Source organism: Pogona vitticeps, chromosome 15, assembly GCF_051106095.1.
Source record: "Pogona vitticeps strain Pit_001003342236 chromosome 15, PviZW2.1, whole genome shotgun sequence".
NCBI classification, from domain to species: domain Eukaryota; kingdom Metazoa; phylum Chordata; class Lepidosauria; order Squamata; family Agamidae; genus Pogona; species Pogona vitticeps.
In genome coordinates, this window is record NC_135797.1 from 11438261 (window position 1) to 11452225 (window position 13965).

Sequence of the window (13965 nt, forward strand, 5' to 3'; positions counted from 1 at the left end):
AGATGGCAACATCCGTTCCAAACATCTCCCATTTAAAAAGATCAGTTAATACAGTGGTACCTCGCTTGACGATGTTAATTTGTTCCAACGAAATTGCTGTAGAGCGAAAACATCGTCAAACGAAATAAAAAAGCCCATTGAAACCCAGTTAACCCGTTCCAATGGGCTGAAAACTCACCGTCCAGCAAAGATCTTCCATAGGGGCGGCCATTTTCCATGCCTGTGCAGCAAGGAATCCGTCCCTAAGCACAGCGGGGGGCCATTTTCTTCAGCCGGGAGCCATTTTGAAACCCAACGATCAGCTGTTTTTGATCGCGGTAAAACGAAAATTGGTTCCCGAAGCAGGGAACTGATCATCGCTAAGCGAAATTCCCCCATTTAGACCATCGTTTTGCAATCGCAATTGCGATAGTAAAAACCTCATCGTAAAGCGATTTCCTCGTTAAGCGAGGCAATCGTTAAGTGGGGCACAACTGTAAGAACGGCAGTTGTAGAACAAGACACACATGAGATATATCTACAGCAGCAGGTCAGTGGTTTAGGTCTCAGAGGTTGGGAGTTGGATTCCCACCAGGGGGTCTCCTGGACGGGGGCTGGAGTCCATGATCCACGGCGTCCCTTCACAGCGCTGCCATTCTAAGGATGGGCAACCTCGGAAGGTCCAGTGGCCAGTTTTCCGAAATCTTGTGGATCGCCCCTCGCCAACCCACCCCGCTTATCTTAATCGGAAGACCCAAGTTTTTAAAAACACATTTTTAAAGAAAACCAAAGCAAAGGGCACAGGGGCTTCCTGGGTTTAAAGATGCCTCAAACGTGCTGAAGTACGATCTATGACGGTGTGAACCAAATAAAAATAAAGGGTGTGTGTCGCTCTTAACAATACTGGCTTGAGGCTCCAGCTGCAAACGCCTTCAGAATCAACAAGAACACTCCTTAGACCTCACCTGCTTCCGTTCCCCGAACAAACCCTAATTTGCTTTCTCGTTCTTTCCCAGTCTTGGAAGCGAAAACAATCCCGTTTAATTTTTGGACAGCTTCCTAGTACAGTCCGTGGGTGTGGGTGGGCCGCCCTCTTAAACCCTTTTGTGAGCTAGTAAGCCTTTGTTTGGAAAGTTTGTGGGTCAGTTTGGTTTTTGTGCAAGCCGGCAGACGCGGAGCCCAAATGGCCCCCCAACAGGATGGGATGGCCTGCGCTTTTCTTCAGCATTCAGCAGATTTTTTAAATTTTTTCCCTGCTCTCTGATTAAGCAAACAAGGCCCTTGTGCATTTGAGAAAAACCTGAATGAAGGCTTCTTGCTCATGTGTCGTTTGGACACATCAGTGCGCCTTCTGAGATTTGCTTTCATCTTGGTCCCTGTACGGTCCTGCTGTGAGGAGAAAGGGCCAGAAGCTATTTCTAGTTTGAACAGGATTGGGAGATACAGTGGTGCCTCGATAGACGATGATAATCCGTTCCACTGAAATCGCTGTTTAGCGAAATCATCGTCTAGCGAAAAACATTTCCTCATTGGAATGCATTGAAACCTGTATAATGCGTTCCATTGGGGAAGAATCGTTGTTGTCTAGTGAAGATCGGCCATAGGAAAGCCGCTTTGCGAACTGATGATCAGCTGTTTAAATTGCTGTCTTGTGAAGCTTAGGTCCCGAAAACACCCGTTTTTGTGAGCGCGGAGGGAGCTGTCAAAATTGTAGTCTAGCGAAAATCGGTTTGTGAGGCAAGGACCGAGCATTGTCCAGCGAAATTCCCCCATAGGAATCGCTGTTTTGTGAATCGCTGTAGCGATCGCAAAAAGTCAATGTCTAGCTAAAAAACTGTCATGCGGGGTGACTGTCTAGCGAGGCACCACTGTAGAGCGCATGGCTTCAAATAAGAGAAGCCTCTTTTCCTACCAACCTGGTCTTGTCCGGGTGTTGGTCTCCTTTCCCTCGCTGTCCCCAGATAGCATAAATGATGGGGATTGTAACTGGACTACCTCTGGAAGAAGCTAGTTTAGGAAAATCTAAGAAACTGGGTCGCACCTTGGGATGGTTAAACAAGGAAGTCAAAAGTTTGAGATGTCTTGTCCCTGCGAGGATGACGAGAGTCTGAGTCCAAGAGAACTAGAAAGCGTTTTTATTTTTTGGAAGGTTGTGTTGAATATTTTTGCCACCCCGTTGGCTGTAGGGGGGCTGCCAGAGGCATCTTGCTTTGCTCCCACGGGACATATGGGGTCCATGTTATGATGAATGACAGGTCTGGAAGCCAGCCTGTCACGGTGCTGAGAGGCTGCCAGCGCCGTCGGACGCGTGTCGCTCAGAAAAGTCACAGGAAGACTCATTCCAAGGCAAGAGTGAATAGGATTATGGCCTGACTTGTGAATTAGATTCGCACACACTGGTCAAATTGTGTCTCTGCTACAAATTCGGAGCCGGATTACTTGGACATTTGCCCCGCTTGTTGTTCTGTTCCGGAAACGGGTTGGTTTGGTGCTTTTGACAGCAGCCAGACGGCTTAAGGGTTGCAGAGTGTTGAATTTTGGGGGAAATGACTTTAGCGACCCCGCAGAAATGCAGGGATTCAGAGAGCGGAATAGCTTCACATTCCACAGAGTAGTCCACCCCTTCCTCTCATTCACCGGCACTTACAGTCTCAATAACGCACTCGGAGACATTAGTAAGAGAAAGAATAAATGTTTAATTACTTTCAGTTGAACAGCTCAAACTGACAAACATGGCTGCTTTAAGCAACAGACTTCAGCAGATTCAAGAGAGGGAAAGGAGGCACTGAGCAGAGAGGCGGGACTCCCTTTGAATTCAGAGGCATGTATGTGTCCTTGGATCGAACCAAAGCAGTTGCCTGCTAATCATTTTAATGATCTTAAGTAATTGAAAACTTCCACTGCGCACGCTCTCTTGTGGAGGAAGTGGGAAGAAAGTTTTGCATTTCTTTTTAACGGTTGCTAACATATCCGCAAGATTTTGAAAGAGGTTTTTTTTTAATCCCTATCAAAGCATCGCTGTTGCGCTGTGTCAGTTTGCAACTATTAAAAAGCAATGGAAAGCTTTGTCTCCCTTTCAGAGGGGAAACTCCAGAAGACGTTTTACATTTCACAAGATTGAGACATTTTTCCTTTTAAAGGGAAAGACTGTCTTGATAGTGCTATACAGGGTTGCTTGTGGTGCAACGGGGTTTCCTCACCCCAAAGCATTCGATCCTTGCAGGGGAATGCAAGATTCGCACCACGCACCTGTAATGCAACCCTGTTTAGCTGGCTCCAACCTACCCCCAATTTTTCCGACTCGCCAGGCCGCCAGTAAGGCTCGCTTTGGCAACCTCAGCACAGAAATCGGCGATATTTGGATCGGAAAATACCGGACTCCTTTCCAAGGTGCAGAGGTGCTTCGCGTCGCTGTTTTTGAAGGCTCGGGAAACCGTTTTTAGAATTGAGCTGAATGCTGATCCCAAATTGCCTTAAAGACCCCTCAGTGTGCCGAGGATCGGAACTCAAAACGGGGCGCTTAACTTCATCTCTGTCTTTTATTTTTCAGAGTCATCCCCAGCTTCCTTTGGAAGACACAGAGAAGAGCGAACCGGCCTTGTTGAAGGATTCTCCCTCAGGCTCGGTGAGGCCGCTTGTCCTAAAGAGTCCCTGTGGTTGCTGACAGAAGGCTGTCCGGAAGTGATCTTTGCAGAAAACAGATCATCTGGGAACAGCTCGCTTCGCCAAGGCGATTTTGCCAGCGCTGGAGAATTACCTGGTGTCATTGACCCGGTGGGTCATTGATACCTGCCGTCTTCTTGAAGACGGTGTCTCTTGACTCTGCCTCCTCCACGTTTTTGTCGCGGATGGGTCAGGACGGCACCGATTAGCGCGTCTCCTCCTCTTGCCCACGTTCCACGCTGTACGGCGGTTGCCGAGATGTCCGCCACCAAAGTGCCCATCTATCTCAAGAGGGGAAGCCGGAGAGGGAAGAAGGAAAAACTCCGCGACATCCTCTCTTCCGACATGATCAGCCCGCCCCTGGGAGACTTCCGGCACACCATCCACATCGGGAGCGGCGGCGAGAACGACATGTTTGGCGACATTTCTTTCCTCCAAGGGAAATTCCACCTCCTGCCGCGGTCGGAGAGCAGCCTGGGTCCCGAAGAGAACGACCGCTACGTGGTGCCTTTCGAGTTCTCGCGGACGGCCACCATCTCGGGGTACGACCCACCCCCTCTGGACATCCCGTCTCCCCTTCTGAAGAACGCCATCTCCCTCCCGGTCATCGGCGGCCTGCAGGCGCTAACTTTGCCAGCGGCTCAAGCCCCACCTAAACCACCCCGTCTCCACCTTGACGACAAGGGGCCGGCGGTTCCACGGAGGCCGGACCCGCCGAAAGAGGGGAGGACTGTGGAGTCCGAGGCCGGACCCCCGGAGGCCCCTCTGAACGGGCTGGGAGTGGGAGACAACGAGGACGAGCCTGCCATCTCCCACGCCGGCTCTCTGCTCTCCCTCCACATGGACTTGGGCCCCTCGATCTTGGACGACGTTCTCCAGGTGATGGACAGGCATCAGATGGGGGACAGGAGCGCTCCCTTCCAGGATTCCAGCAGGCAGCAGATCCCAACGTGACGAGGAGGTTATTAGACAGAAAGGACGCGGGGCGTTTTGAAGCACAAGTGTTTTGTAAATAAGAGTGTGCTCCTGTTAAATTGGGCCAGCTGGATGCCCTGTGCGTGTGTGTGTGTGTGTGTGTGTGTGAGAGAGAGAGAGACACGCACACATGCGCAGAGCGAGAGAGACAGATGCCTGAATGCTGCTTGACTAATAAATATATTTCCTCCCCCTATACAAAGAGCTGGCGTACGGGGTGCATTTCCTCTCCACCAAGAGAAGCAGAAATGGGGTTGGGGGGCAGCTCTCCCTGCCCCTCCTGGGTACACACTCCGAGGGTTCTCTGCCACGCCACCCTCTTTGTGCCCCGTTCTGCTGTGTCCCTGTGCAGAAATATATTCAAGCGCCCGGGTGTGTTTCTGCTTCTCCAAGAGAGTCGCAGGGTTAGGAATCGGGCGGGTGGGAAGGATGAGTTATCGGGACAAGGGAAAGGAAAAGCCCCAGAAGCCCGAAGTTGGCATGGCATGCCCTTTCTGGGTCAGAGGGGTGGCGGGTGACGTTGGAGGGCTGGTTGGACCCGGAGAGAACTGGGACGATGGGCCTTGAGCCACCCCTGCAGGCTTTTGAGCTCTGGCTCACCTAATTCAGAGCATCGTAGGATAGTTGAGTTGCTAAGGGCCATGGAGTTAATGGGGTATATTTGGCTATGCCCCCTTTCTTATCTGTTCCAGGCATGGTGGTGCTTTTTTTCCCCTTCCAAAACCATGGTTGATTTCAGCCCTGCACTGTTTCGGAGCAATTTCTGCCTTTCGTGTGGGGCAGGTTATAGGGCAGTCTTAGAGCGACTTTACATTCAGAGGCTCCTATTCACCCCCCCCAAGCCTTTTCAAGTAGAGCTGGAGGGGAAGACCTCTGATGGAAATCGTGGTGCGCCCTCATCAGTCAATGTAGAAAAGAAGGCTGAACTCTTTGGACTAAGGTGGTATCTCAATAGAATATAGATTCTTATCTCTATTTAAATCATGTTTTTTTTATTCAGACCAACGAGGATGGGGTTCATGCCTTCGTTTTTAGGTAGCAGAGGGCAGACTTTACATGTGGCAAAGCTCTCGTACGATCCTCAACACGCCTAAGTAGAATCATGGAGGAGGAAGGGGGGGTCTCGAAGGTCATCAAGTCCAACCCCATCTCTGCTCAAGGCAAGGAATCCAAAACGCATCTGACAGAGGGTGGTCCAATTTTCTCTCGAAGGCCTCCAGTATAAGAAACAGGGAGGGGAAAATACGTTGAGTCTGAAATGCTGGAAAGCCATGTTTAGCGTAGAGGTTCCGGGGTGGGCCAGGGTGACCCTCCAGATCCATGCCAGAAATGCCCTCCATGTTGGTTTGCCCCTTGCTAGGTAGGATTGGCGTGCACAAGCGTGGATCGGTGGACCCTGTGAAAAAGTTGCTTTGAGAACGACCGCTTCCAAACCGTCCTCGCATATACACCAGCGCGTCCATCCTCGTGACTCCGTCCGAGACCGTTTCCCATGTCCTCATTTTCTGATTAAATAAATTGGGTTGGGGGAGCTATGAGGTCTGAACACTGTCAGCCCTCCTCTATTCAGGGCAGGCCCTCCCCATTGTTTGCCTTGCTGTCCGGGGACAGCTTGCCGTGTCTGCAAGAGAAGAATAACGAGTGGCTCATTAATTGAACAAAAGCTTCTGCCTTGTCGCCAGGCAGCGACTCCCCCCTTTTTTTCCCCATCCCATGGCCCCCGTTGGCTGTTGCAAAGGGCGAACGGCCGTTGCAAGGGACGAACTATATAAGGCGAAGGTGACTCTTGAATAGGACTATCTGTTTTGCCAAGAGAGCGATTATAAGCAGCCCTAATGACTTGGAGGAGAGAATGCAAACGCAAACGGGGGCCGTTGGTCTAAAGCCAAGATGGAAATCTTGGACCGATAGCTTGGCCTCCTTGCGGACTTGAATCCACACCAGATGTTGGTGATGCTGCTGTTGGCTGGATTCCAAGAACTGAACAGCCCTAGGCTGCGGCATTTCAGGGCGAACGCTTCCCAGGATTCGGGGTCCCTCTCGAATTCATTCATTCAAAAGAGACCCTAAATCCTGCGATGCACGAAAACCTGTTTTCATGACTCGGAAAACTACATTGTTTAACACAGAGTTATATTTGCCATCTTACAGAGCAAATAATGCTGGAAATGGCGATCACACTTTTAACACAAGGGTGAATGATTTCAAGTGTCTTTTTCCAAGCATTTGGTCTGCTTTTAGCCTCTGTCAGGAGGGATGATGATGTTTAAATGCAAGGATTTCCCCCACACCCTATGGCTATACAGGAAAGGTGGGTTTTGAGTGAACTGATGTTTGATTCAGTGTTTTTTCTTTTAAAAAATCTGGTTTATGAATGTGGGATATTGTGCTTCTGGACCCACAATTCAAAAAAGCCAGGCTGCGCAATATCATGCTCGTGTTGCCAGCAGGAAAAAGGATGCCAAGCTTTCCATAGCAAAAGTCAGCCTGAATGTTGATAATACTAGTATCAGCAGTCAAGATGGTCTCTACAGGATTCCCTCTTCCGTTCACTACCATTTCCAAAGTGACACCATGCAAGGGAAAATCCCAGAAGCAGGCTCCTCTTTTTCATTCCTTAACCACTTCTGACCCAAACACAAGATCATCGTCAAGGCTGTGTTTCAGCAACTGTGAATGACAGAAGCCGGAACTGACAATCTTTTTTGAACTATGCAAATGTTGTCTTATCAATGTGTGTGATCTGTTTTAAATCAGCTGGCGCTCTAGGTCACTTGCTTCTGCACAGAAGCAGGATATGACTTTAAACAAAAATCATAACCCAAAAACTGTTTGCCCAAACATCCCCAAATATGACACGGAACAAGACTAGACTTGTTGCTACATCCATGCCAAGTTTGGTGCTGATCCAAAGTCGAGTTTCATAGTTATAATTTTTTGTTTGTGGCACCCCTGGACCATTTGCTATTATAATAGTGGTCACTATAATCCATGCCTTTCAATAGGCATGCGAAGGGGTGCTTGGAACTGATCCCTTGTGGGTTTGGGGGTCTTACTGCATGGCTTCTTCGCAGAATTTTCGCAAAGACAATCTTGTTTTGAACTTTTGAGAGCAGAATCTTCTTTCTGGCGTACGATCGGAAAGGATTGATGAAAGTGGAAGATGCACATATGGACCTCTCTTTTTTAATTTTTTAAGTCAATTTTTATCATTTCAGCCAGCTTCAGTCTGCCTTGGGAAACCCTTTTTCTTAGTGTTCCTTCCTGCTTCTCTCTTGTGCTTTTTCCAATCTGCTTTTCAATAACCTATTATTCCTTTGTTGAGGAACAACACATTATTCAAACCGATGCAAGGCGCCATTCTTGAAAACACTAGTGTTTTTAGGGGCAGAAGCTGGTAGGCTATCCATGATCATCCTCTCCTTCTCCCTGGCCTCATTGTAATCCTTGTGTGGACAGCGTTCCCATGGTAATACGGAGGCATACAGGACAGCAACTTTTGTTTCTGTAGATTTTTTTTCCTCTGCTGATCAAATCCACAAATAAATTTGAACCCAAGAGGAGCCACGCACGCCGTTCTCCTTACTTTCCCCCATTTCTAATGAATTCTGTGCAGAAAAATGAACTTTTCCACCCTCCTGAACGATGCGTCTGTGCTTCGGCACAGATGAAACAAGGAGATATTCTCCGTGGAGAAGCTGACTGGGCTAGCAAGGGAATCTTTTGAGTCATGTCAGAAGAGAGGATGGTGTTCCCTACCCCAATACCTGAGGGTGCAAAACTGCTCTGTCTTCTGAAAGCCCAGAGGGTTCCAAAGAAAGCTGGAAGCATCAACTTCTGACCGGCACTATCTGTTGCTTGAGGCAGTTGTCTTACTCTGCCAAACAGTAATGGCTGTGTCAGGACTTGATGATCGATAGCGTCCCTTCCAGTTTGGCAAATTCTCAGATTATCACAATCGTTTAGCCTTAAGAAAAAGAAGATGGAGGGGAGATAGGAGAGCCGTTTTCACAGACTTGAAAAGTTGTCCTACAGAGGAGAGGCAGGATCTGTTCTCGATCATCCGAGAAGGCAGGACATGTCATAATAGGGTCAAGCTTTTGTTATTTCGTTAAGTCGTGTCCGACTCTTCGTGACCCCATGGACCAGAGCACGCCAGGCCCTCCTGTCTTCCACGGCCTCCCGGAGTTGTGTCAAATTCATGTTGGTCGCTTCGATGACCCTCTCCATCCATCTCGTCCTCTGTCGTCTCCTTCTCCTCCTCTTGCCTTCACACTTTCCCAACATCAGGGGCTTTTCCAGGGAGTCTTCTCTTCCGAATCCTCTGGTCAAGCTACAGGAAGCCAAATTCAGGCTGCATCTCGGGAACAATAAATAAATAAATTTCTGAACTGTAAGAGGAGTACGACAGTGGAATCCATGACCTCAGGAGGTGGGGAGCGCTCCAACGCTGCAGGCCTTCAAGGGAACGTTGGACCACCCTCTGTCGGATATCCTTTGATTGGGATTCCTGCCTTGAGCAAGGGGTTGAATTCGATGATCTTCTAACCCCTTTCCAACTCAAGTTATTCTAGGATTCCATGATCGTTATCATAGCGAGTGAGTTCAGGATATCTCGGCGAGGTTGTGCAACAGCTATTCCAAACCAAGGACATGGCCGGAGGAGGACCCGGGAAGAAGAAGCTCACGGGACAAAGGGCCGTGGCATTTCTGCCTCCTGGAATTTGCTGCCCGAAGTTACTTCCATTCTACCTAATGCTCCAAAGTCCATTAACCAGAGCCAAGTGGGAAGAATATAGTGTCTCTGAGAGACGCATGTCTCTCTAGTTCTTATGTTGCCATTAGTCACAAAAGAGGAATCTTGCCAACTCAGGAAGTTACTTCAGATTTTAAGTCTGAGTCACCAGTTAATTTCCTTTGTTTGTTTTGATTCTACTTAGCAATCCGCACAGCGGTGTCATGATATTTTTTATATTTTGCTCACCTCATATGCTCATATTATTTAACTGTCTTTAAAATAGCAACCCCGAGTATGGCCCCAGTATGGCAGCAGGCGTAACTGCATCCGTAACTTTTTGTTCTGCCTCAGTTACATCTAAGTTACGTTCTACCAGTTCTGACTCAGTTACATCTGCTTCTGGATGTGCAACTTAACTTTATATCCTTGCTCCTTCCTGGTCATCATCATTATTATAACCCGTTCAGAAGTATGTATATGAAATCACTGGACACACAAACTTGTTTCTTGTTATGTACAGACTATGAAAATAGGAGGCTGAACTATACAGAGCTGTTGATTCTTCCAGCACATCTTACGCCGTTTACATAAGAAGGGGTTTTCCTAGGAAGCCTCTGACAGTTCTTTACAGCAGGGTGGATTTGATGTAAATCCCGATTTTATGCATGATTCAGATTTTTAAAAATCAGATTTTTGACTATTTAAAAAAAATTTTAATCACAATTTAAATCAATTTGGTTTTTAACAATCGTCAGTTTTTCTCCACTCTGCTTTTATAGTGACCACAGCCATAGAATTCCTTCTGGAAGATATAAGAAAAAGTAGAGTAGCAAACTTTTAAAAAAAGGGGGGGGGCTTTTCTTCTTCTTGAAAGCTTCCCAAAAAACTGTCTGGATGCAGCTGGCTTGCAGAGAACTCAGAGTATGAAATTTATCCCCTAATGGAGCCATCCATTCTTACTAAAAGAATGTTTCCGTGAGCCAAAATTATGAGCAACATGCATTGCAAAATTATGCGCTCCCTTCCAACTCTCCAAGTGCTTCGCTTAGCAAATATATGTTCCCCCAAGTCGAACAGTTTGGGGGGTTTCCAGCGGCTGGCCGACTGCCCTCTTTTCAAGCCAGTGTGACCACACAATGCCAAATGTATATTTCATGCCCGAATTTTTCCCCCTTTTAAAATGATCTCTTAGCTCAGGTTGCTATGGAACCAATTATATTTTGCGTGCTGGTAACTGTGAAACGATGGATGGATGTAGGATGGGCCACCTGGCAGACTTTTGTGTGCGGACAAAAGGCAAGGATTGTACGAGGCGCAGGCGTTACCGGAGTGCTATATAAATGGACATGCCTACTCAGAGTCCTGCTGTGGGATTGCACAGCCCGCCTGTCCTCGCTGTTCTGTATATCACCTCCTTTACTGGTCGGTGCCGTATTCCTAGCATTTATTCACTTCCAATTCTTGCTTAATGGGGTTCTTCCTCCTCCTTTATTCTGCCAACCATTCGAATCTTGTACAAGTTTGCAGGATCAGCAGACTCTCCCATAAGTTAGCAGCTGGATGGTGGAGCATCTGAGAATCCCAGCATGCTGGAAAAGGATCCTGCCCAAGCTGCTGAAGCGTGGATAATGGTAAATTGAATTCCCCAGCTTGCTGAGTGAGGGCGATGTGTAGCCTGTATAATTACCATATTTTTCGCTCCATAAGACACACCTTTCCATAAGACGCAACAATTTTTTAGGAGAAGAAAACATGAAAATATAATCTGTTTTCTTCGCTCCATAAGACGCACAGACTTTCCACCCCCCCTGTTTTGTGGGGGAAACGTGCGTCTTATGGTGCGAAAAATACGGTAAATTGTAAGTTATCCGGAAAGAGCTTTAAGCACTTGGCTTCGTTGGACTCCTTGTGCTTCTCCCACCAAGCCCTCTTATGCACATCTGGATTTTTTTTTCTCCTAGTCTCGAGAGGGGCAGTTTGTGAAAAAGGAATGAAATGAACCGGGATTCGGAACAGAGAAAGGCTGCTTTCCATCCCATTCCATCCAGCGTTTGAACCTCTCTCTATTTTTTCTTCCTGTCTGATGATTTGTGGCAGTCTATTAAAAAAGGGAATTTCTCCTCTGTTTGGGTCAGCCACATGCCATAGTTACTGTCAGCATGAAGAAGACATTATCAGGCAATTGAATGGGTATTGAAAGATGAGAAGACACGGGGGGGGGGGAGAGAGAAAAATTCTAATTCAGCACTAAAATGACAGGATGCAAATAAATCCAGAATTGAAAAAGTTTAGTACTCCGTGCCCGGAGCTTAAATGGGCACATCTGTCAGACTGAGTCCAAAGGGTTCAAATTCATTCATTCATTCATTCATTCATTCATTCATTCATTCATTCATTCATTCATTCATTCATTCATTCCTCCCTCGCCTTTCTCCTTTAAAAGGACCCAAGGCAGCTTACATCGTTAAAGGTGTCTCACATCGTTAAAAGACAATATTTTAAACTAAAAAGAGGAAGTATACAATGATGGAAAAGGACCAAATGCATACCCCTCTGAGAAATGATAAACAAAATCAATATTTTTTTAAAAAAACAACAACACAAAAACACCATTCAAACTGGTAGGCTGTAATGATCCATCTTAAAATCAGGCAGCCCGTTGCTGAGGGAAAGCCTGCCTGAAGAGAAAGGTCTTGGCCGGCTTGTGGAAGGACTGCAAAGAATGGGGCCAGGCTGGCCTCCAGTGGCAGGGAGTTCCAGAGTCTGGGAGCAGCCACCCAGAAGACCCTGTCCTGCATCCCCACCAAGCCCGCCTGTGAAGGCGTTGGGACAGAGAGAAAGGCCTTTCCTGATCTTAACATGCGAGGAGGCTCGTAATGGGAGACGTGGTCCTTGAAATAGCTTGCGGTTTACAGAAGTAAATCTTTTATTTGAAGGGCTTTGCTGGATGGAAACCCGGTTTATGCCTAAAGGTGCCCAAATATTTGCCCCCACAAATATCCAGTCATCTCCAGAGGAGAATAACGAAGGGAACTTCGGCCGGACAACAACCGACGGGCTGCCAGCGCCCGACCTCGGCTCTTTTTGAAGGGTCGTCCCGTCCTAATCTAGTTCAGAAACAAACAAATCAGTTAGAAAGGGCCTCAAAACGATCATCCGCTTTTAACAGCGCCTGCACGACTGATGGAGGAAATCAGCCTTCTTCACTATAGCATGCGGTGTACAATTTCTATTTAAATGAAAGATTTAAATTTGCACTTCATGTGTCCTTTATTTATTCACCGCCCATCCCAGTGGCAAGACCTGGGTGGTTTGCAAAACATTAAAAAACCACATATTAAAAACGATATTAACGCCTACAATTCGGCTTAATGGGCTTTATTTTATTTCGAGGAAGTTCTGCTTAGCGCTGCAAATGAATGGACACTGCATTCAGTCCATGGCATCATCTGCTTTGGAGGCTGGGGCTGCGTTTTCACCTCAAATGCGTTTATTAACAAAATAGGCTTCATCAGCAATTGAAACTCCTTTGCGCATCTTACATCCCACACCTTCTGTCATTCTTAAAAGCTTATCGGCAGGATCAGTATCCGCTTATCCGCTGATTCATTTATCCACAAACACAAAATATAAAAAAGCCTAGAAATATCTATATCTAAAGATGAGTTTCCCATAATCAGCTACTAGAGCAAGCCAGAGTCCACGCTATGTAATAGCATCCGCTAATATAATAGCGTTCACTATCATCCGCGTTTTTCAGCAACGGCGGGGGAAGCCTTGGAACAGGGAGGGGATCCATCATTTTCACTTTTTATGAGGTGATTTCATTCGTCCTTAGCTATGGGAGTAAATAAAACTAGATTTCCACAACGGGTGTGTAAGCTTTTGCATAAATTAGCAATTTATTGCCAAATTAAAACCTCCCATTTGCGTTGGAATTTGTTTTTTCTTTTGAGCCACGGCGGCTTTCCCGCCAAATCCAACAAGGGTCGCGCATGCGCTTTCCAGACCGGCTCTGCCTCGCGAGCCCTCGATTTCTCTCCAGCTACCCCCCCCACAAAAAAAGAGTTCCTGTTCCGCATGCGCAGTGCGGGCGAGCGGCGGTCGCGTGAGAGGCGTCCCGCGGCTCGATCTCCCTTTGCGCGTGCGTGGTAGTGGTCTTTGACAGGCGTGGGAGGAGTAGGTGGCGCTCGTTCCCCTGGGCGTGAGCGGTGACGGCCGTCGCGATGCGCATGCGTCCTGGTTCGGGTTTGAGCGGAATGTTTATGGGGGAACAGTCGGTCGGAGGAGCCCCAATGGAGCGGTGGCGCATGCGCAGTTGATCCGCCCGCGGCCCCAGGTGGCAGAGGGGAAGATGGCGGCGGTCGTACAGAATGTGGTGAAGCTGTGAGTGAAACTCTCCTTCTTTTCCCCCCCCTTCTCCCCCCCTTTTCGGTTCTAGTGGTACAGCCCGAACCTTTGAGAAGCCCGCGCAGGACGGCTGTTGGGGAAGAATCCATTCGTCCCGCGGGGGTGGTCGCGGGGGAGGAGAAGGGGCAGCTGTTTCCTCTTTTTTTTGTCCGGGAGCAGAGTTTTGAGGGGAAAAAAACCCCACAAAAATGAAAAGAATA

At 47.8% G+C, this 13965-nt stretch overlaps 2 protein-coding genes across 3 annotated transcripts in view; both read left to right on the top strand.

Moving 5' to 3' along the window:
* Positions 1–3416: 3416 nt before the first annotated feature.
* Positions 3417–4819, top strand: CDC42EP2 (CDC42 effector protein 2). The gene has a single exon (XM_020777852.3). The coding sequence runs from the start codon at positions 3901–3903 to the stop codon at positions 4594–4596; it is 696 nt and encodes a 231-aa protein (XP_020633511.3). The 5' UTR covers positions 3417–3900; the 3' UTR covers positions 4597–4819.
* Positions 4820–13554: 8735 nt separating this feature from the next.
* DPF2 (double PHD fingers 2) overlaps positions 13555–13965 on the top strand; it is a 30071-nt gene continuing 29660 nt past the window's right edge. The window contains exon 1 of one of the 2 annotated variants that reach the window (XM_020777850.3): positions 13555–13741. In XM_020777850.3, the coding sequence (XP_020633509.2) occupies positions 13710–13741 (32 nt within the window). In that variant the 5' untranslated portion in view covers positions 13555–13709. The remainder of the gene's footprint in view (positions 13742–13965) is intronic. The other variant, XM_020777851.3, reaches the window with a different exon arrangement.

Excerpts from the sequence above, each read along its gene's own strand:
- CDC42EP2 (XM_020777852.3), top strand. The coding sequence starts at position 3,901 with ATGTCCGCCACCAAAGTGCCCATCTATCTCAAGAGGGGAAGCCGGAGA.